Genomic DNA, 21,504 nt, shown 5'->3' with positions numbered 1-21,504 from the left:
CCTGTAGCAAGTGGTAACACAGTCCGCACTAAGTCTAGCTCCTCTGCCAACAAGCAGCTTGCTGGAGTAGACCTGCAATACCTGACTTAATGTCAACTTCTCTCACACCACACATTTTGCTGTAACCAAAGCCCCAACACGAAAAGCCATTGACCTGAAACATTCACTTCATCTCTCTATCTCCATCTATGCCCCCCCGCCACCCCGACCTGCTGAGTATTCCAAACATTTCCTATCCTTATCCCAAATATTCAAGGTGGTGATTCTCTAGCTGAGCAACAGATCTTCATCTTTCAGTGGCAAATCACTTGAGGATTTTATTGACTTTAGGAGTTTGGAGCCCATGTGTAATGGCCAATACCAGATTTTAATTCAGATGAAGTGGTAACCTCAGTGTGCAGGACAAAACAGAAGCAGAACACAAAAAAATAGGTTAGAAGTTAACTAAATTAAGCTGTCATTTTAGCAATACAATCTACTTCAGACTATAACTTGCATTAAATGTTTTGGCTTCTGGTTCTAGATTAAGCATCTCAAACTCATGTTCTGCGTTTTTTTGGATTTTATTTTGCTAATAAGATCTCAAATATGACCATGGTGCAGCTAATTTATGATTTCTGAAATTAATCATTGTTTAAAATTATTTATCTGTAGTGCTCGGAGATCCTTTTGTGCTTTATTAATATTTACTTTTACTCCAAACTTCACAGTGATCTTAGTTCAACTTGCTGAATCTTTTCACTTTGTTGTGCCTGTGGCTCAGATATTATTTTGACTGAAGTGGGAAAGCTCATTTTCCATTGAGCACCATATAAAATTATGACACAAGAGACTGCAGATGTTGGAATCTGGAGCAACACCCAAATGTTTCAGGAACTCAACAGGTCAGGCAGCGTCTATGCTGAAAAATGAATGGTCAGTGTTTCAGCATCTTGACCCAAAACATTGACTGCCCATCCTCCATCAAAGCTGCCTGACCTACGAAGTTTGTCCAGCACCTTGTGTGTTACATGCAAAGATCGAGGCCTGTTTCAGTTAATAAAGATAAAAGAGTGAGGAGTAGACTCCTTCAGTATGCTCCATCGTATAGTATGATCATGGCTCAGAACATATTGGTCCCAGCACCATTTTTCTCCTCCTCTGCCCAGATTCCTAGTAGTGTGTAAAGAGAAAGAAAACATGGCTTGAATGCAGAAAAATCTCAATTGGTGTTGGATAGTGCTATTAGTTTTCTTTTTCTAGTTGAGGGTTAAAAGTGAAGCAAAAAAAATCCATAGGAAATAGGGAAATATAACATATCTTTATTTTGTTTTAAGCTGTAACAGTCGCAAAAATGCAGTGGTGCATCTACTGTTGTCACTGAACATTGTATCAGCCAGTTTCACTGTAAGCTGCAAAGCAACTCAAAGATATCAGTTTTTCTCCCAAAGGACAAGGGTTCCCAACCTGGCGTCCATGGAGCCCTCGGTTAATGGTAGGGGCTCATGGCATAAAAAAAAATTGGGAACCTCAACAGTAGAGGCTTCTTTTTATTACAATTACTTTGATCAAAGGGATGGTGACAACAGTTGAAACTTGATTTCTGGTGCATGGGTTTCCACTGGGTGCTGAAGCATTCCCAAACATCTTAATGATAAGCTGGCTGATGGTTTAGTAAGCCACCAAAAAATTGCCCTCAATGTTAGTTGAAGGAGAAATGGGTTGGGATAGTTGATGGGAATTGTAAGAGGAGTACCTGATGGCTAGTGTGAATGCAATGCACCAAAGACCCTGTTTCCATTTGATAAAGCCCAAAAAAGGAAGATTGCTCATTTTGATCTCATGAAAATTTGAAGTACCCCTTAATTTTCATGCGAGTAGGATAATTATTCCAAACATTTGCAGCCATGACTAATTCGAGTGTTTTACAGCTAGATAGTGTAAGTACGAGTTGTGCAGTTGCCAGAGCAAACACAAGTGGGGGAAAAAAATGCTGCAGATGTTAGAAATCTCGTATGAAAACAGAAAACCCTGGAAACACTCAGAAAATTAGGCAGGAATCGGTGCAAAGTTAATCCAGATGATCAAAAAGAGCTCTGCAATTTGACAATCCTCTAGTCTCACCTCATCAAACAGACTAGTTGGGCCATAGGGTTTGTTTCTACGTTGTAGTGCTCGATGACTCAATGTCCTTATCATCCCCCCACCCACTCCCCCCTCCACCTTGTCAGCAACTTAAAACTAACTTGTTTTCTCTTTCCCAGTGCCAACAAAAGATCTTTGACATCAAACACCAACACAAGTGCCACCTTAAAAATTGTGTCCAGCATTTTCTGGCTTTGCTAAATTGAGATCTTCATTACTGTAACAAAGGATCCATCAATTATGTATTCAGAAAGTATGCACTGAACAGTTTAAGCCATATCAATTATTTATTCATAATTGTACCTCTGATCAGTCATGTTTATAAACCATGAAACTATTTAGTCATTTGAGTCACTGCTGATTCTTTGCTGCAACAAACCCAAACTAATTTCATACAGTTATCTAACTCTTCAAATGTTCATCTAATTTAATATAATTTCTACAACAACCACTCCCTCAATCGCCTACATCATAAATAAATCTCGTCTTATATATCTATTTGAACACCTCCAAGTTACCGGTATGTCCTTCCAATGATGATCTTCAGCCTCTCTCCTTCATTATCAGTACAATAAACAATTTATCCTCTCAAAACTTTATGTAATTCTGAAAACCACTAATTAAGCCTCCAATCAATTAAGCTGGAGGGTGGAAGTGGGTGTTGACAATCTGCTGAGCAGGTATTACAAGTATCTACAGAAATAAACATACCCAGGATTTTAATAAACACTTGGACCTGCAGAACAAAACATACACTTACTGAAGTACAGAAACACTGGCATATGGATCTGCACAAATTTTCAGAAATACATGCACATATACTTGGAAACACAGTACAGAAACATATACTAATTCAATTTCTCTCCCCACCCACCCATGCTGCTCAGCCTGTTAGAAATTTTGTAGCATTTTTCCCAATTTTTATTACAGAAACATCTGCACAAATGTAAAGACATACATGGACTCTCAGAAATTTAAAGCACACAAATCTACAGAAGCCCTAATTTCTTTCAGAAACACTCAGCGACCTATAGACACACACACAACAGCAATATAGTGTAGCAATTACTATCAGGTTCACATAATTGGATCTGCAGAATCAAGCCCAAATAAGGATTAACACAATTACATTCAATCATTTTTATAACTATGAAAAAGCCCGCCCACAAGGAGATGCACATCATGCATCTGTACAAGTGCCTAGGTGTACATTCACACACGGGTATTCAGATAAATAAAGTACATACAATTCTACAGAGTGATGATCAAATTTCTACATAGGCATGCATGTGAAGTTACTTAGATTTACAGAAATGTTATGTCAATTAAAGGCAAGTTAGTTAGATCTGCAGAAACATCCATTCACCAGTCTAGAGATATGAATGATAAATATATACACTCAAAGCTACAGAAACTTCCATTTACTAAAACAGACAAGTTTATAGAAATTGAACACACACAAATCTACAAAAAGCATCCGAAGATCCATACACACCCACGTACACTCAAACCTCAGGAACCACACAGAACCACTGAAGTACACACTCAGAACTGCCAATGCACACAAAAGCAGAGCAGCACCCACGTCTACAGAAACATCTGCAGTGTTTCAGAAGCACTCACATCTGACCCCATGAAAACAGGCATCTATCTAGAGGAACACAAACACACATGTTCCTACCAAATCCTCCCCAAACACAGATTTGCACAATTATGCATGCACAACAATCTTCAGAAATGCATACGTATATATTCAATAAAACCAACACAAAATGCACAGGAGGTTTAGCTGTGGCCACACATCTCTATAGAAAGCACTGCCCACACAAACTACAGAAATAGATACACAAATCTGCAGAATCATACAGTCATAGTTAAAATATGGAAACAGACTCTTTTGCCAACAAGTCTGCATCGAACAGCAACCACCCATTTCCACTGATCCTACGTTAATCTGGCGGGTCTACAGATGCACTCAAGCCTAAAATATCCATCCCCACAATGCTGCTGAAGCACATCAAACTCTAAAAAACTACATCTCCATGTGCCCAAAAACATGCACACGTTTATGGAAAAGCAGGCATACTATTTTAGAGGCATTTTAAAAAAAGCAATAATGCACAAGTCCATATAAAGAAACAACATTCTGTAGGAATTATGTACAAGGATCTACTGAAACACACGCACTAATCTACAGAAATGCACAAACATCGCTATAGAAACTCTTCCAAGTTTCCACAGAATTATCTACAATAACACATGTATCTACACAAGCCATTTATACATGAGCATAAAGACATACATGGGTAGAGAGACAGACAAGTAGTAACTGAAATATGCAGATACATATGCACACTGTATCAGTCTTTTTTTCATTTGCCTGGTCATCAAAGCCACAGAGCAAACATATTTAACATATCACAATAAATATTTGGAATCCCATAGTTAATACTTTTAATCATGGGCTAAAAACAAAATAAATTTAATTCTTTATGCTGATACTTCAAAACCAAAGATGTTCATTTAACATGATGTCTTAATGCCACTATACCCTTGCCCATTTTCAGAGATCCTCATTGGCACAAATGCCATTTACAAGGATAACATCATTCATAGCTGTCAATTCATAAAGTTTCAGTTGAGCGAACACCGCCTTGCACATTAAAAAGTGAGTGTTAAAATTGAGGTCTGTCAAACAGCAAATTGAAACTAATCCTAGCAGAATAAAATGAATGAAATTGACAAGCTTGGGTAAGAGGATAGTGATTCTCCAAACGTGGCCAGTGCCAACTGCGCGAAGGGCACTGACCCATCTTTAACCTCATGCCCCAGCAGATGGCCCTCTGTGACTTGGTCTCCACGAACACGAACCTCCACCATCCCCTGTCAGAGGATTAAAACCTGAAAAAAAAACAACAGAAAAATATGAGGGGAGGTGAATGTTGAGTAAAGCAGGTAGCATAGAGGAAAGCTGAATTACGTGGGGATGAATGGATCTTGGGTGGGGAAAGGTGGCAAAGGCTAAGGAGTGGACAAATGCACAGATAGTGTCCAAAAGAGATTATTGCACTGCATAAAACACTGTTACCACTAATAGCTGATGAGATCTAATGTACTCTCATAGTACTGGGTTGCCAGGGAAACACCAAAATTCTGCCTCAGCTAATGAATCTGTGATGAACACCAAATGGAGGTAATATTAAGGGTAGCAGGGCTCAAAATTGGAAGGTGGTGGACTTCAATACCCTTCACAAAGTGTATATCACCTGAAGTATCAGCAGCAGGAGAACAGACCCCGGGGAAAGTTAATTCTGACCAGGAGAAGATAAACTATATTCCAGGCTTGCAGCCTGTGCTTATTTACAGAATTGATGGAGGTCAGTACATTCTCAGATTCAATAGAGGCCAGCGAAAAACAGAGCAGGACAGCATGGAGCTCTCTTTGACTTTCCATAGCAGAAAAGCGATTTATGTTTAAAGAATTAAATATCTGAATGGTGGAACTGCAGAAATATTGGTACTAAATGTGTATAAAAGGAGGAAAAGAAGTTACAATATTCCTTGGATCATGAGTAAACAGTGAAAGGAAGAATTAGACACAGTAAATTCCACATGGTACAGGTGAGAGGATGCAGTGGGCTGTACAGAATATGGAAAAAAAACTATGCGGTCTGACATTACACATTAAATTTGAGCTCCAAAACCTAAAATGTTTCAGCACAAGAGACAAAAGATCCTATTAAGCCACCAGTTTATGCAGAGAGCCAGGTGAGGAAACAGGCCCAACAGCCTGCTGAATCCATGACAATCATCAAGCATACATTTATACTAACCCTACACTCGTCCCACTTTATTTTCCCCACATTCCCAGCTGCTCTCCTGAGATTACAACACTCACCTGTAGGTCGTGGTCGACCTTGGATGATCTGTCCCAGCTGTCTACATGGCAATACAATATGGAGAGCAAGCTGTTGCCCCTTCTCCACACTGTGGATGAATCCCCAGCAACGGCAAAGATCGATACAGTTTGGAATCAGCGCTGTTGCAGGAATTGCCATTCAGCGTTGAACTCAATGTAAGACTGCCTTAGGAACTCCAGCTCCGGATTCTTCCTTGGGCTTTTACTCCTGAACCCTTCCGCACGAGTGGGGATATCCGCAAGGCAGCGCAGGCTTGAGAACAGTTTTCCTTCTCCGAGACAAGCTGACAACCAAGGCCCATCTGCCTGAAGCAACTGCTCTTAAGGTGCCAATAACCCACCTTAGCTCACTTCTCCTGCCAGTAGAAAGAGTTTCACTGGGGTCAATAGCTGAGCCACACGCGAAGGCCAGGAGCTGGACTTGGTTGTCAGAGGCTATTTGAAACGCACACCATTGGGAGTTTTTAAAAACAGGTAGCGGGAGCTTATCCTCTCTGCCTCCCCGGCTATAAAAACCTTAAGGAACCTCACCTACACACAAGTAAGCAATTCTCAATAGCTGACCCACACATCTTAGAGATACAGGAAGAAACCAGAGCACTGGAGGTCAATATTGTATCTGGGTCACTGGAACAGTGAGGTAGTAGCTCTAAGTGTGCCCTGCACTGTTCGTATCTGTTAACTACTATCAATTGCAAGAAAAATGCACTTCAATTAAGAATCAGACCATAACCAAAGTGACACAGATTATGAACTCAGGTCATAGCTATTCTCCCAAATCCTGTTGAACTCGGACTGCTCCAGGTAATCCAGAGCTATAAATGAACTCTGACAAAACTTAACACAGATGTCCTGTCAGTATTTTGTCCAAAGCAGTGAACAAGTGGTGAATTTAAAATATTCATTGTCCATAAGCATTTCTGCCCTTGTGGTTCCTGAAACACAACTCCACATTAGTGAATACCTGATGATCGTGAACATTCACTCACCTCCTCTCAAGGGCTTTTTGTCAGATTTAGGCTTTGTTGGTTTCTGTATGTTGGATTCTGGCTCCTGATGTTAAACAAGGACAAAACAACCAATTAGTCCTGTAATGCACCACTAAGAAAGGTATGACAGCAAAAATTATAAATATTTAAAATTGTAAATTGCAAAAGAGAACACAATCATGTTACAGGATTCAGGTTTGCTTTCTTCGAGGAGCTCTTTCCTTCTTGCATATTTTCCCATGCTTTGATTTTCTCTCTCCTTTTCTCTTCTTCAATCTGCAATAAAATAAGAAATGATAATATCAAAGCATTCACTGCCCCAGAGCAGAATCTGCAACCCCTGGTGCAGCAATCTATCTAATGAATTTTGTCTTAGTGCAAAATCCCTGCACATGTTCACTCATAAACTTAACTGTTAGCTCTTAGTTTTCGTTTTCCTTTACCTTTACAAAAAAAAGCACTGTCTCAGAATTATCCGAATTAAATAACATCTTCCAGACTCCAAGCATGGACTCTCAGGAATTCAGTGTTCCACCAAACAGATGCCATCAGTTCTCCTTGCTGTTTTCAGAGGCTATAGCTCCAACATAACAGTCAGCCATCATGCCTTCACTGCCTCCCAACATCACACATTTCTCCTTTTACACATATTTAACTAATTGTCTTTGAATCTTCTACCAGCCTTTGACAGAGTAGATTTAAGAATACAAATGAAGCATTTAAAAATATTCCTCATTTTCAATTGGTTTATAGCTCACTTGCCAGTGGAACACCATTGTATCATTACTGAATTTGAAGGTTGTGTTGTATGTACAGAGGTTCAAATCTTGTTTGCATAGACCTTTGACTTTATCACCAGCACCAACTAATTTGATGTGCCCTTACTTCTTTCTGTTTCTCTTTGTATTTTGCAGCTTGGGCATCCAGTTCTTGCTGCATTCTAAGACGGGCAGCCTCCATTGCTTCCTGTCGCCTCACAATTAATGATGGTTCTGGGATAAAGAGAATAAATTGATTTAATAGAATTGTGGAAACATCTCTATTCAAAAAAAACTAACTCTAATCAGTAACCTGTTCCCAATGTTGTTTTTCCTGAAAGCATTAATGGTTTTACATAGGAATAACTCGTATCTGATACATGAAAAAATAGATTAAATGATACCCATGAATGCATTGTATTATTAATTAATACAAATCTTAAATCATTCAACCAGCAAAACCTTACTACATTTTTAAGACAAGTTACTGAGTTCTCTGCCACATCTGTGAGGTGTGAAAGTAACGTCAAGTTTATTGTCATCTACGTGTACATGTAGGCACACTGTGAGATTAATAAACCCCCCAGCAAGAAATACAAACTATAATTGACAAAAAATTCAAATGCAAAATTATTCCAAAAACACTTCAAATAAGATTAGAAAATCTCAGAAACAACAAGTTACAACAACGTGCAGAACTTTTTCAAATAACTGTTATAAAGCCAGTTTGTGGGAATAAGCTACTGTCAGCATTAGACAATAATGCAGAATCTCCAGGGACATACAGCGTCATTCCAGAAGGCTTCTTTCGTCTTTTGTTTGCTTTTCTCGTTTATTTTGATAACCAAACATCCTTCCAAACCAGTTATGGTTTATTTTGCTAATATGTCTCACTTCCTGAACCTGAAATACGCAGTAGAGACTACACCACAAATTTCATCCCCAATTTTTTTATTCTACTATTTATATATATTTCTTCCCTGCCAGAAGCTCTCCCATTATTATCCTGATTTAATCTTTCATCAAAATCCTTGCTCCGGGTTGATTTAAATGCATTCTACCTACACCACAACCCACTATGGAATGGCCAGTTACAATTACATTATGACCAGCTATGGACAGGCCAGGTACACCCTACATTATAACCAGCAATGCAATAAGTGGTTACACCTACATTACAACCAGTTAGGAAATGGAGCTAGTTACTTCTCAAATATAAATGCATTCCAGCTTCAGGTGTTCAAATTCCTGGCACTACAAAAGAGATGCAGCAGAATATGCAATTCTTTTCAAGGTGATTAGGATTTAGATCACTTACCCTGGTATGATTGTAAAAATAGATTTAATGGAAGGAGAAAATAACTTCAGGGATATAAAGAGAAAGACTATGCAGATGAACACCAGACTGAGTGAGCCCTTCTGTGCCATACCTTTGTCACTGGATTGTCCACCTCACTAGGTTTCACTCAGTTGTGTACAGGACTGCCAGGCAGCTGTGCGGGACTAGTGAGAAAAGCAATTACATGAGAATCCAAATGCAAAATATTAAGAAATGGGTCCTGCTGATCGGAATTCAACAGAGATCAGCAAGCAGAGGGAAATAGATCCATCAGATTTCTAGTGCCTTTTGGAGAAGTTGGGGCAAGCTGAAGATGGTCATAAAAGAGAATTATAGAACCCAAATCTGGAAAGACATTAAAGTGATTACACCACATCACTACACTTCAGTTCTGACTGAAAAGTTCCACAACCTGGGACTCTGTACCTCTCTCTGCAACTGGATCCTCAGCTTCCTAACCAGAAGACCACAATCTGTGCGGATCCAAAATAACAACTCCACTTTGCTAACAATCAACATCGGTGCACCTCACAGATGTGGGGAAGACTAAAAAAACTGCTTGTGGATTTCAGGAAGTATAAGACAAGGGAACACACACCAGTCCTCATAGGGGAAAGAGTGAGCAACTTCAAGTTCCTGGATGTCAGTATCTCTGAGAATCTATCCTGGGCCCAGAAGGCACGACAGCGGCTACATGTCATTAGGAGTTTCAGCAGATTTGGTAAGTCACTGAAGACACTCGCAAGTTTTTACAGAAGTACTGTGAAGAGCATTCTAACTGGCTGCATCACTGACTGGTATGGGGGGGGGGGCGGGGGAGAACTACTGCACCAGATTGAAATAAGTGGCAGAGTTGTAAACTTAGTCAATTCCAATGTGAGCACTAGCCTCCGTAGTATCCAGGACATCTTCAAGGAGTGATGCTTCAAAAAGACGTCGTCCATCATTAAGGACCCCCATCACCCAGGTCATGCCCTGTTCACATTGCCACCATCAGGAAGGAGGTACAGAAGCCTGAAGGCACACACTCAATGATTTGGGAACAGCTTCTTCCCCTCCACCATCCGATTTCTGAATGGACATTGAACCCATGAACACTAACTTACTATTTTTTTATTTTTGCACTACTTATTGATTGAATGTAAGTATTCTTAATGTAATTCATGTTTTTTCTATTATGTATTACATTGTACTGCTGCCGCAAAGACAACAAATTTCATGACATATGCCAGTGATATTAAATCTGATTCTGAAGTGGATTTTAACAGACGATAGACTGACACAGGTTATCCTCTGTGAGTGGAAGTTACTTACTGCAGGTACAATCTGACCTTAAACCCCACTGGCCCCTAGTCCTGGTCTCTCTCTCTCTCTCTCTCTACTTATCTATGGTGGCTCTCATTATCTTACCAATATATTAAATATCTTGTGTGCAACCAATCTCCATAATTTAATCCTTGTGTTTCCAGTAAAAGAACATTGTAAACAGAGAAAATGGAGGAGACCATTTGGCTCCATGAGCCTGCTCCACATTTCAGCAAGTCCTGGCCTGATCATCCACCATAACACCAGTACCCTTTCACCTCACAATATCTCTTATTAATGGAATCCTGAAATCTATTGTTCTCTGTGCTTCAAATGGTTCCATTTATTGTCAGAGAATGTATACAGTGTACAGCCTGAAATACTTAGTCTTTGCAGACATCCATGAAAAACAGAACCCCTAAAGAATGAATGACACAAAAACGTTAGAACCCCAAAGCCCCCCTCTCTCCCTTCCCCTGTGCAAGCAGCAAAGTATCAACCTCCCCCCCCTTTCAGCAAAAGGCATCAGCACCCACCACCCATGAAGCAAGAGCAAGGTGCCCAAAGAGGGACCATGATCTGCTGTCAACAAAAACTATTGTTTACCTGACTGTTTGACACACCACAGTCAGTCAGTCAGACTCTCTCTCTCACTCACGCACTAACAAGGGACAGAGAGAGGTCACCATTTCACAGGGAGACTAGCAGTCATTGTTACCATGTTACAGTCTGCCACGGTCACTTTTAAATTCTGAGATCCTTCAACTCGAGAATCAGCAGCAAACTCTCCCTACCATCGAGAGAAAGACAGGGAGTGTGATGGCTGAGCCAAAATCCAAGGATGGAGGTAGATAGCTCCTCAGGATTTATTACCTTTCAGTCCCAATAACTTCCCCAAAAATAATTATTTTTCCAATGCTTGTTTCTTTGAAGTTTGCACAATTAAAGCACATGGTACAGGAGGCCATTCAGCTCATTATGTCAATGTTTAAACCCAGCTTCTCAGTTAAAGAAAAAATATCAATTACACTGGACGTTGTAAAATGACAAACCGTACCGAGTTCAGCCTCTGAAGGCCGTGCCTGCTGGCGGCTCTTCAACTGCAACATCGAACCGATTCTCTGGAGGATGAAGTAGCCAGCAACGCAGCTGAAGAAGATGTACCAGCCATATTCCGAAAGGATGTGCAGCACATGTGTCACTGAAAGGCAAACAGAAACTATTGCTGGCACTTTGCTCACACAGGAAAGCGGTAAACATGAAGCTAGCATTGAGCCCACTCACTAGACATGGTTTCTGTCTCCAGACGGTTAAAATCCAGCACCTCGGGTCATTTTTCCAGGCCCATGGGCAGCTGGAGGCTGGGGAATTTCTGGTGGGTCTTGTCCCAAACTCCAGCAGGTGAACTTAGAACGAAAACAGGTACATTCTCCTACTTGGCATCATAGGTGATGGTGCCCATCTTGTCTTGGGGCAAAATGGAGAGTGACAGGATGCTTTTGAGGAAGTAACTGAAAAGGCTGAAGGGAATGCAGATGATGTCAAGTACATGAATTTTCGGAGCGCTGATTAGTCCAATGGAATTAAAGGAACAGTCACATATTGCAAGGATGGGAAATGGCCCAAAGCCAAACAGAAAGTGGTGGTAAATGGTTGCTTTTCAGAGCTGAGGATATCGTGCCCCAGAAATAGAAACATAGAAAACATACAGCACAATACAGGCCCTTCGGCCCACAAAGCTATGCCAAACATGTCCCTACCTTAGAACTACCTAGGCTTTACCCATAGCCCTCTATCTTTCTAAGCTCCATGTAGCCATCCAGGTTTCCGCCTCCACCGCCGCCGGCAGCCCATTCCACGCACCCACCACTCTCTGCATAAAAAACTTACCCCTGACATCTCCTCTGTACCTACTTCCAAGCACCTTAAACCTGTGCCCTCTTGTGGCAACCATTTCAGCCCTGGGAAAAAGCCTCTGACTATCCAAATGATCAATGCCTCCCATCATCTTATACACCTCTATCAGGTCACCTCTCATCCTCTGTCGCTCCAAGGAGAAGAGGCCGAGTTCACTCAACCTGTTTTCATAAGGCATGCTCCCCGATCCAGGCAACATCTTTGTAAATCTCCTCTGCACCCTTTCTATGGTTTCCACATCCTTCTTGTATACAGGCAACCAGAACTGAGCACAGTAATCCAAGTGGGGGCTGACCAGGGTCCTATATAGCTGCAACATTACCTCTGGACTCCTAAATTCAATTCCATGATTGATGAAGGCCAATACACCGTATGCCTTCTTAACCACAGAGTCAACCTGCGCTGCAGCTTTGAGTGTCCTATGGACTTGGACCCCAAGATCCCTCTGATCCTCCACACTGCCAAGAGTCTTACCATTAATACTATATTCTGCCATCATATTTGACCCACCAAAATGAACCACATCACACGTATCTGGGTTGAAATCCATCTGCCACTTCTCAGCCCAGTTTTGCATCCTATCACTGTAACCTCTGACAGCCCTCTACACTATCGATAACACCCCCAACCTTGGTGTCATCAGCAAACTTTCTAACCCATCCCTCCACTTCCTCATCCAGGTCATTTATAAAAATCACGAAGAGTAAAGGCTGATTTATACTTGGGTGTACTAGCTTACGCCATAGCCTACGCAAGTGGGCTACGCCATTGTGAGCATTTATACTTGTGTGTTGGTGTGTCTGCGTCGCTCTGCAATTCACCACCAAAACGCTAGTTGGTGATTGGGGTTTCTAAATTCAACACAAAGAAACTCAAACTTCAAACAATGGCGACTGAAACTGAAGGAGGGTGAATTTTCTGTGCTTGCACGCCCACTGAGAGAGATGGACGAGGAAATGCATTTCAAAAATTTTTGGATGTCGGCAGGTAGATTTGACGATTTGGTTCATTGTCTCCAACCATTTATTTCGCATCAGTGTACGCACAGTATACTCAGAGACTGGCAATCACCATTCGAGTTTTGGCTTCAGGTGGAAGTCAACAGGCTGTAGCAGATAGCTACAAACTGGCATCAAGCACAGGGTCCGCCATAATTTTGGAGGTCTGTAAAACTTTATGGAAAGCATTGCAGCCAGAGTTCCTTCCCTGCCCTTCAGTCGCCCAATGGGAAGCTATTGCAGTGTAGGAGGAAATGCGATGCTACCAAGCGGACCAATCACAGTTGTTTCGGTCTGCGTCACAGCAATGCGTAGTTACATTTTGGGAGAGGTGCGCGACGGGCTACGGTGTAGGGTTCGGCATACAGCGTACGGTATGCGGCGACGCCATACCTACAGCATACATTTGACGCACAAGTATAAATCAGCTTTCAGGGTCCCAGAACAGATCCCTGAGGCACACCACTGGTCACCGACCTCCATGCAGAATATGACCTGTCTACAACCACTCTTTGCTTTCTGTGGGCAAGCCAGTTCTGGATCCACAAAGCAATGTCCCCTTGGATCCCATGCCTCCTTACTTTCTCAATAAGCCTTGCATGGGGTACCTTATCAAATGTCTTGCTGAAATCCATATACACTACATCTACTGCTCTTCCTTTATCAATGTGTTTAGTCACATCCTCATAAAATTCAATCGGGCTCGTAAGGCACGACCTGCCCTTGACAAAGCCATGCTGACTATTCCTAATCATATTATATCTCTCCAAATGTTCATAAGTCCTGCCTCTCAGGATCTTCTCCATCAACTTACCAACCACTGAAGTAAGACTCACTGGTCTACAATTTCCTGGGCTATCTCTACTCCCTTTCTTGAATAAGGGAACAACATCTGCAACCCTCCAATCCTCCGGAACCTTTCCCGTCCCCATTGATGATGCAAAGATCATTACCAGAGGCTCAGCAATCTCCTCCCTCGCCTCCCACAGTAGCCTAGGGTACACCTCATCCAGTCCCAACAACTTATCCAACTTGATGCTTTCCAAAAGCTCTTTCTTAATATCTATATGCTCAAGCTTTTCAGTTTGCTGCAAGTTATCACTACAATCACCAAGAATCTTTTCCATAGTAAATACTGAAGTAAAGTATTCATTAAGTACCTCTGCTATTTCCTCCGGTTCCATACCCACTTTCTCACTGTCACACTTGATAGGTCCTATTCTTTCACGTCTTATCCTCTTGCTCTTCACATACTTGTAGAATGCCTTGGGGTTTTCCTTAATCCTGCCCGCCAAGGCCTTCTCATGGCCCCTTCTGGCTCTCCTAGGTTCTCTGATCCTTCCTAGATGCGAAGAAAATGAAGACCTGATGGCTGAAGGCATGGATCTAGCAGAGGACGAAATGTCAGAGTGGATCATGGCAGGCAGAGGAGGGAGAGATCTGGAGCTGTGGCAGAGACTGAGACAGGAAAGGGTTGTGCATAGAATTTGGAGGAAGAATTGGCAGAGAAGCAGTGAATCGAATGTAGATACCTTTGATCTTCAAGCTGAGGGGACAGAAAACTGAGCTGCAGGCCATGTGGAACAAGATGGCGGTGAAGACAAGTTCCCAGGAAGGAAATGTATGTGGCTACGGTAGCAGGTCTGGGTGAGTACATGGTTGAAGATTCAGGGAATAGTAGAAATCACAGAGGAGAAGCAGTGACAGAGGGATGAAAATTTAAACTTCTTCAGGGTGGGCATCCATCGAAGTGGGAGTCAATTAATAAACACAAGAGATTCTGCAGATGCTGGAAACCACGGGCAACACACACAAAATGCTGGAGGAACTCAGCAGGTCAGGCAGAAGCTACGGAAATTTATTAACGGTCAATGTTTCGGACCAAGACCCTTCATCAAGACTGGAAAGAAAAGGGAAAGAAGCTAGAATTACAAGGTGAAGTGGGGGAAGGAGGACTCGCTACAAGGTGGTAGGTGAAGCCAGATGGGTGAGAAAGGTAAAGGGCTGGAGAAGAGAATGAACCGAAGGAGACAAGGAATGAGGAGGAGACCCCAGGGGTGGCAAGAGGAGGCAAGAGGCCAGAGTGGGGAACAGAAGAGGAGGAAAGTTGGAGGTTAAAAAAATACCGGAAGGAGAAATCGATATTCATGCCATCAGTTGAAGGCTACGTAGACATAAAACGAGGTGTTCCTCCTCAACCCATCTTTTTCCTGGTTCTAACAAAGGGTCACACATCCAAAATGTTGACTATTTCTTTTTCTGCGGATGCTGTCTGACCTATTAAGTTTTTCCTCAACATTTTCTGCTTTTGTCCAAAACTATAAGCAGCCCTCTAGAATTGTTGCTACCAAAAATGTATGATGCAATTACTTTGCATTCCCGATTTCCTTGTTAATTTCACCCGCGCCCACTATACTCTGTGTTCTGCACTGTTCAGCTCTTTATACGTCTTAAAACCTTCACTTATTTACTTTACCCTGCCCTTGATGTCTAGGTTTGTGTGTGTTTTTACTCTCAATCTTTGATTCGTGTTCAGTAACTGATATCACTGCCTCCACAATGCTGTCCCACTGCCAGTCCAGCCAGTTACCCAGGTTCATTCCAGAAACTAAATCTACTGCCATTGCCTCTTTCAATGGGTTTGTCATGTACCGATTACAAATATTTTTAGAATTTCACTCCTCCTGTAACACTTACTGCTGCCTAGCACCCCTCAGTCATCCGTCTACATATTTGCTCCTCTATCCCATTTAAACAATTAGTGGATCGATGGTACACTCCACTGAACTTGACTACCCATTGACAACTGGGGGAACCACTTCATCATGTGTCTTCGCTCTGTCCAGCGCAACAGCCAGGATCTTCCGGTGGTCAATCACTTCAATTCCACTTTCCATTCCCATATAGACACGTCCATCTGCAACCTCCTCTTCTGCCATATTGAGGCCAGGCAAAGTTGGAGGAGCAACAGCTCATATTCCGAAGATAACACACACACAAAATGCTGGACGAGCTCAGGTCCGGCAGCATCTTTGGAAATTAATGAACAGTCAACGTTTCAGGCTGAGACCCTTCTTCAGGACTGAGAAAGAATGGGGAAGATGTCTGATATTCTGTCTTAGTAATCTTTAACCGCAAAGCATTAAGTTTGATCTCTCTAACTTCCAGCAAAACTCCCCCGTTTTCTTCCCCCACTTTTTTCCCCAACATTGCTGTGATCCCCTCACCCCTTCTCTTTCCCTTCCCCACCTTCGTGGCCTGGCTGTCACCTCCCTCTTGTTCCGCACTTCCTTCTTTCATTATATGGTTTACTGCCTTCTCCAATCAGATTCCTTCTTTAGCCATTTGTCTCTTCCATCTATCATCTCCTAGCTTCTCCCACCCGCCTCATCTGGACTCACCCATTTCCTGCCAGGTTGTGCTCCCCTCATTTTTTTATTCTGGCTTCTGCATATTTCCTTTTCAGTATTGAAGGGTGTCAGTCTGAAATGTTGACTATTCATGTCCCTCCATAGATGCTGCCTGACCTGCTAAGTTCTCTCAACGTTTGTGTTGCCTCTTTGTTTGTTCCTCAATTCGACCGGTATCGTCTTGTTTGTTGATTTTTCCTGCATATCATCTTTCCTCAAGATATAATCATTTCCTTAATCAATATTGCTACGTATAAACACTCCCTATCTCACCAGAAAATCTTGCAGCCACTGCCCATCTTTAAATCATGTTTCAGTGACTCTCATACAGCCATCCCTTCAGTACATCTTCTTTGACCTCTTACAATAAGCATAGTCAAACCATTTTATTGAATTTCCTCCTAGCTGTTGTTTTTCATGCTTTCTAAACCCGTTCCTACTACCCAGCCCCTTCACTAAACACTTATCCTCAAAATCCAAAGTTGCTAGTCCCCCTTTTGAAACAGTGAGGTTCTGTTGTAGGGGAAAGAATAGTGTGAGTTAGTAACTAGTAAATAGAGATGTGGATTGTGCTATCGTGGGAACAGGGAGCTGCAGACAAGCGTAGAAGTAGAGACAAGGAATGCAACACTGACGACATTCAAGTTTCAGGAATTTCATTAATTATGTTATCTAGCACCATTGTTGTAATATAAAATTGGACTTGCTGCTACACCTGTGGATTAAAATATCTGTTACTTAATCAAGTCTTCCTGTAACCACCTTTGGTATCAATATGTAGTTTTACTGGTAATTATGTCTGATGAGAATGAAAAATGTGCATCAAGCTCATGATCAGGTAGATCGGCTTGACTGGTCTCCTGGTGAGCTGCACTTTTAATAAACTGCCTGTTATTTCAGGTACTAGCTCTGTGTGGCCCTTCAGTTTGCTCCCATAGGTTCTCTTCCACCTCCCAAGCTAGTTTATATTTTCCACCACAGAGCCACAGCTCACCTTAAGGATATTTTTCCTGGAACCATTGAAATGCCACCACTGAGACCTATCAAATCAGTTAGAATCCCCCAGAAATTCACATCGCTGTAGATTGTTCCACCATGAACTGACATAGATTGTACAGTTTCCTTTTTCATAATAAGTGTATGATTTTTAAAAATTCAAAATTAATTTATTTAGATTAATACCAGTTTCCAGCTCTCAGACTGTACATCACACAAAGAGAAGCTAGATTATGCAAATAAGCTAGCACAAATTATAAAAACAGAGTAAAAGTTTTTATAATTATATCATGCAGAAAAGGGTGGCTAAGGTGAACGTAGGTCCCTTGGCACAAGAAAGGGGAATTGATATTGGGTAATGAGGAATTGGCCAAGGCTTTGAATACTATTTTGTGTCGGTCTTCACGGTGGAGGACACAGCTAACATGTCAAAGAGAGATGTTATGGATGCGATGGGAGGGGAAGACTTCGATACAATAGCTATCACTAAAGAGGTAGTGCTGAGCAAACTTGTGGGTCTGAAGATAGATAAGTCCCCTGGTCCTGATGGAATGCATCCCAGAGTACTGAAAAAAATAGAAGTTATAGTAGAGGCTTTACCAAAATTCTCTGGACTCTTGGTAGGTCCCAGCGGATTGGAAGATAGCGAATGTCACGCCACTGTTCAAAAAAGGATATAGGCAAAAGGCAGGTAACTATAGGCCAGTTAGTTTAATATCTGCAGTTGGAAAAATGCTTGAAGTTATCATTAAAAAAGAAATAGCGAGGCATCTGGAAAGAAATGGATCCGTCGGGCAGATGCAGCATGGATTCAGCAAAGGCAGATCCTGTTTAACAAACTTACTGGAGTTCTTTGAGGATATAACGAGTGCAGTGGATAGAGGGGAACAGATGGACCTTATTTACTTGGATTTCCAGACGGCGTTCGATAAGGTGCCATACAAAAGACTTATCCATAAGTTTGCATAGAGTTGGGAGTCATGTATTAGAATGGATAGAGGATTGGTTAACTAATAGAAAGCAGAGAATTGGGATACATGGGCGTTACTCTGGTTGGTAATCAGTGGTGTGCGGTGTGCCGCAGGGGCCGGTGCTGGGCCTGCAACTGTTCACGATATACGTCAACAATCTGGAAGAGGAGACCGAGTGTAGTGAATCTAAGTTTGCTGATGATAGTAAATCGAGTGGAAAAGCAAATTGTGCAGAAGATATGGAGAGTCTGCAAAGAGATATAGTTAAGTTAAGTGAGTGAGCAAGGGTTTAGCAGATGGAGTACACTGTGAGGTCATCCACTTTGGAAGGAAAAATGAAAGAGCAGATTATCATTTAAATAGTAAAAATTTGCAGCATGCTACTGTGCAGAGGGACTTGGGAGTGTTTGTGCATGAATCACAAAAGGTTGGTTTGCAGGTGCAGCAGACTATCAAGGAGGCAAATGGAACATTGGCCTTCATTGCTAGAGGGACTGAATTTAAGAGCAGGGAGGTTATGCTGCAGATGTACTGGTGAGACAGCACCTGAAATACTGTGTGCAGTTCTGATCTCCTTACTTGAGGAAGGATATACTGGCTTTGAAGATGGTGCAGAGGTTGTTCACCAGGTTGATTCCAGAGATGAGGGAGACTATGAGAGATTGAGTCGCCTGGACTGTACTCACTGGAATTCAGAAGAATGAGAGAAGATCTCATAGAAACATAAAATTATGAAAGGTCAGGGACAAGAAAGTTGTTCCCACTGGTAGGTGAGACTAGAACTAGGGGATAAAGCCTCAAGATTTGGGGGAGTAGATTTAGGACGGAGATGAGGAGAAACTGATTTTCCCAAAGAATATCGAATCTGTGGAATTCTTTGCCCAATGAAGCAGTGGAGCCTACTTCAGTAAATATATCTAAGACAAGGTTGGATAGATTTTTGCATGGTAGGGGAATTAAGGGTTATGTGGAAAAGGCGGATAGGTGGAGATGAGTCCATGGACACATCAGCCATGATCTTATTGAATGGCAGAGCAGGCTCGATGGGCCAGATGGCCTACTCCTATTTCTTATCACAGTGATCTCAGACCTTCACTCTAACACCTTTTAAATACGATGAGTGTATTCAAAATGACAACAGGACAACTGTATCTTGGAAATGAACTACACCGGAAGAGGCAGAGCAGGATCAAGTCCCCAAAATTAGATCAACATGACAACCTCAAACTAAGCTCTCACAAAAGACCACGTTGGGAAAAAAAATGGAAATCTACATTCCCCTCTTTCACCAACCTCTTAACCTCCTCCCATTCCTTCTGTTAGCTCCTCCCATGATCACTTTCACTTCCAGCTGTATCACACCTAATCCAATATTATTTCACCACTTTCCACTACTCCCACTATTGTAGCAACACTCTCAAGGATATCCTTTCTCACATTATCACCATCACTTTTACCAGTGTGAGTTCCAATTCTCATTTTTCATAATCCACTTGAAAGGCCCTCTGGTGTCATAGGTGGCTCCCTCTCTTGTTTCACTCTCACCCTTGTCTTTGTCAGCATTTGCTTCCATTATCTCCAACTCTCTCCCAAGCACCCCGTTTCCTATCCATTCTCACCACCTACACTCATTTCGTGAGTAGTGCACGCCCGGTCCTCACCTTTTTTGCACACGAATTTGACTTCTAAAAAATACAATTCCCTAATACCACAATGACGTACCTGAAAGTCTCTCTCTCATGTTTGGGCTTGTTGTCGGGCCTCAAATAATTACAAAATCAGGATCATCAGTGTAAAGTGACTCTTTGGAGAGCGTTGCCGGTCCGCTCCCAAACAGGAAACTAACCAGCAGTCCAAGAGACTAGGGGATGAGAAACCACTACTGCTTTTAGGGTTGGCAATGTATCTTCTGAATGCCAACCCCCTAGTGCGGACGTAAACAATCAGTCACCTACGTTAAATAGTCAGAAACACAGTTTGAAGTGACACCGTGAGGTTTTAAAGTGACGCTGGTTCGCTTTTCCCGTAATCACTGAGGCCCAGTCCCGAACAACCCCTCCTGTCACTGCCCGTCAGGCTGCTCCTCCCAACCGGGCCTCTTCTCACCCCCCGACACACAGTCTTACCTCGTCCTATCTCCAGCTTCCCTCCGAGTCCCGGACACCTACCCCCCTCGCCTTCCCTCAGGACCCCCGACCCCTCATCTACCTGCCACCACTGCCGGTCCTTCGCGCGCCTCCATCGCTTCACTTCCGACGGAAAAGCTGCTCATTGTGACTTCCGGCAGAACTCCACCAATCAGGGCCTTGGCTGACGTGGCCGAATCAGGACGGTCTCTCGGAACTTAAAGGAGTAAAGCAGTCTGTGCGAGTGGGGCCCACCGCCGGGCTGACGTCCAATTCTCTTCCCGATGTTCATTGAATCTCAGAAAACTTCTTCCTATGTTGGGAGTCAGATCTGAATAGTTAAATATTGGGAATCTGGCACCCTGTTTACCCCAGCAGACAGTGTCTGCTTAACTGATGCCCCTCTGCTAGAGCGCAGTCGAGAGACAACAGACACTGCATGTGGCACTGTCGAGCCGTCAACTTGTTCTGGCGAGTGATCTTTGAACTGAAAACATTATCGCTGTTTCACTCCACGCAGATGCTGACCAACCTGCTGGATCATATCTATCATTAGCAAGAGATTGTGCAGAAGCTGGAAATCTTACTGCCAGCAGACAAAATACTGGAGGAACTCAGCAAGTCAGGAAGCGTCTATGGAGGACAATAGAGA

The 21,504-nt window shown here is 42.4% G+C and overlaps 1 protein-coding gene across 1 annotated transcript; it reads right to left on the bottom strand.

Annotated features, from left to right (window-relative positions):
- Positions 1-2,392: 2,392 nt before the first annotated feature.
- selenos (selenoprotein S) lies at positions 2,393-21,074 on the bottom strand. The gene is made up of 6 exons (XM_063065791.1): positions 20,935-21,074; positions 11,492-11,635; positions 7,918-8,024; positions 7,219-7,308; positions 7,033-7,096; positions 2,393-5,025 (listed from the first exon to the last, which is right to left on the bottom strand). The coding sequence occupies exons 1-6, from the start codon at positions 20,996-20,998 to the stop codon at positions 4,946-4,948; spliced, it is 549 nt and encodes a 182-aa protein (XP_062921861.1). The 5' UTR covers positions 20,999-21,074; the 3' UTR covers positions 2,393-4,945.
- Positions 21,075-21,504: the final 430 nt, after the last annotated feature.

The sequence above is a fragment of the Mobula hypostoma genome, chromosome 13 (genome assembly GCF_963921235.1).
Source record: "Mobula hypostoma chromosome 13, sMobHyp1.1, whole genome shotgun sequence".
NCBI lineage: Eukaryota > Metazoa > Chordata > Chondrichthyes > Myliobatiformes > Myliobatidae > Mobula > Mobula hypostoma.
The sequence above is the reverse complement of the archived record's forward strand: the minus strand, read 5'-3'. Positions and strand labels throughout refer to the sequence as shown.

Excerpts from the sequence above, each read along its gene's own strand:
- selenos (XM_063065791.1), bottom strand. The coding sequence starts at position 20,998 with ATGAGCAGCTTTTCCGTCGGAAGTGAAGCGATGGAGGCGCGCGAAGGA. Across the intron at positions 7,309-7,917 it reads ACAAAGAGAAACAGAAAGAA|ATTGAAGAAGAGAAAAGGAG; the intron begins GTAAGGGCACAT and ends ATTTTATTGCAG. Across the intron at positions 7,097-7,218 it reads AGAAAGCAAACCTGAATCCT|GAGCCAGAATCCAACATACA; the intron begins GTAACATGATTG and ends GTTTAACATCAG.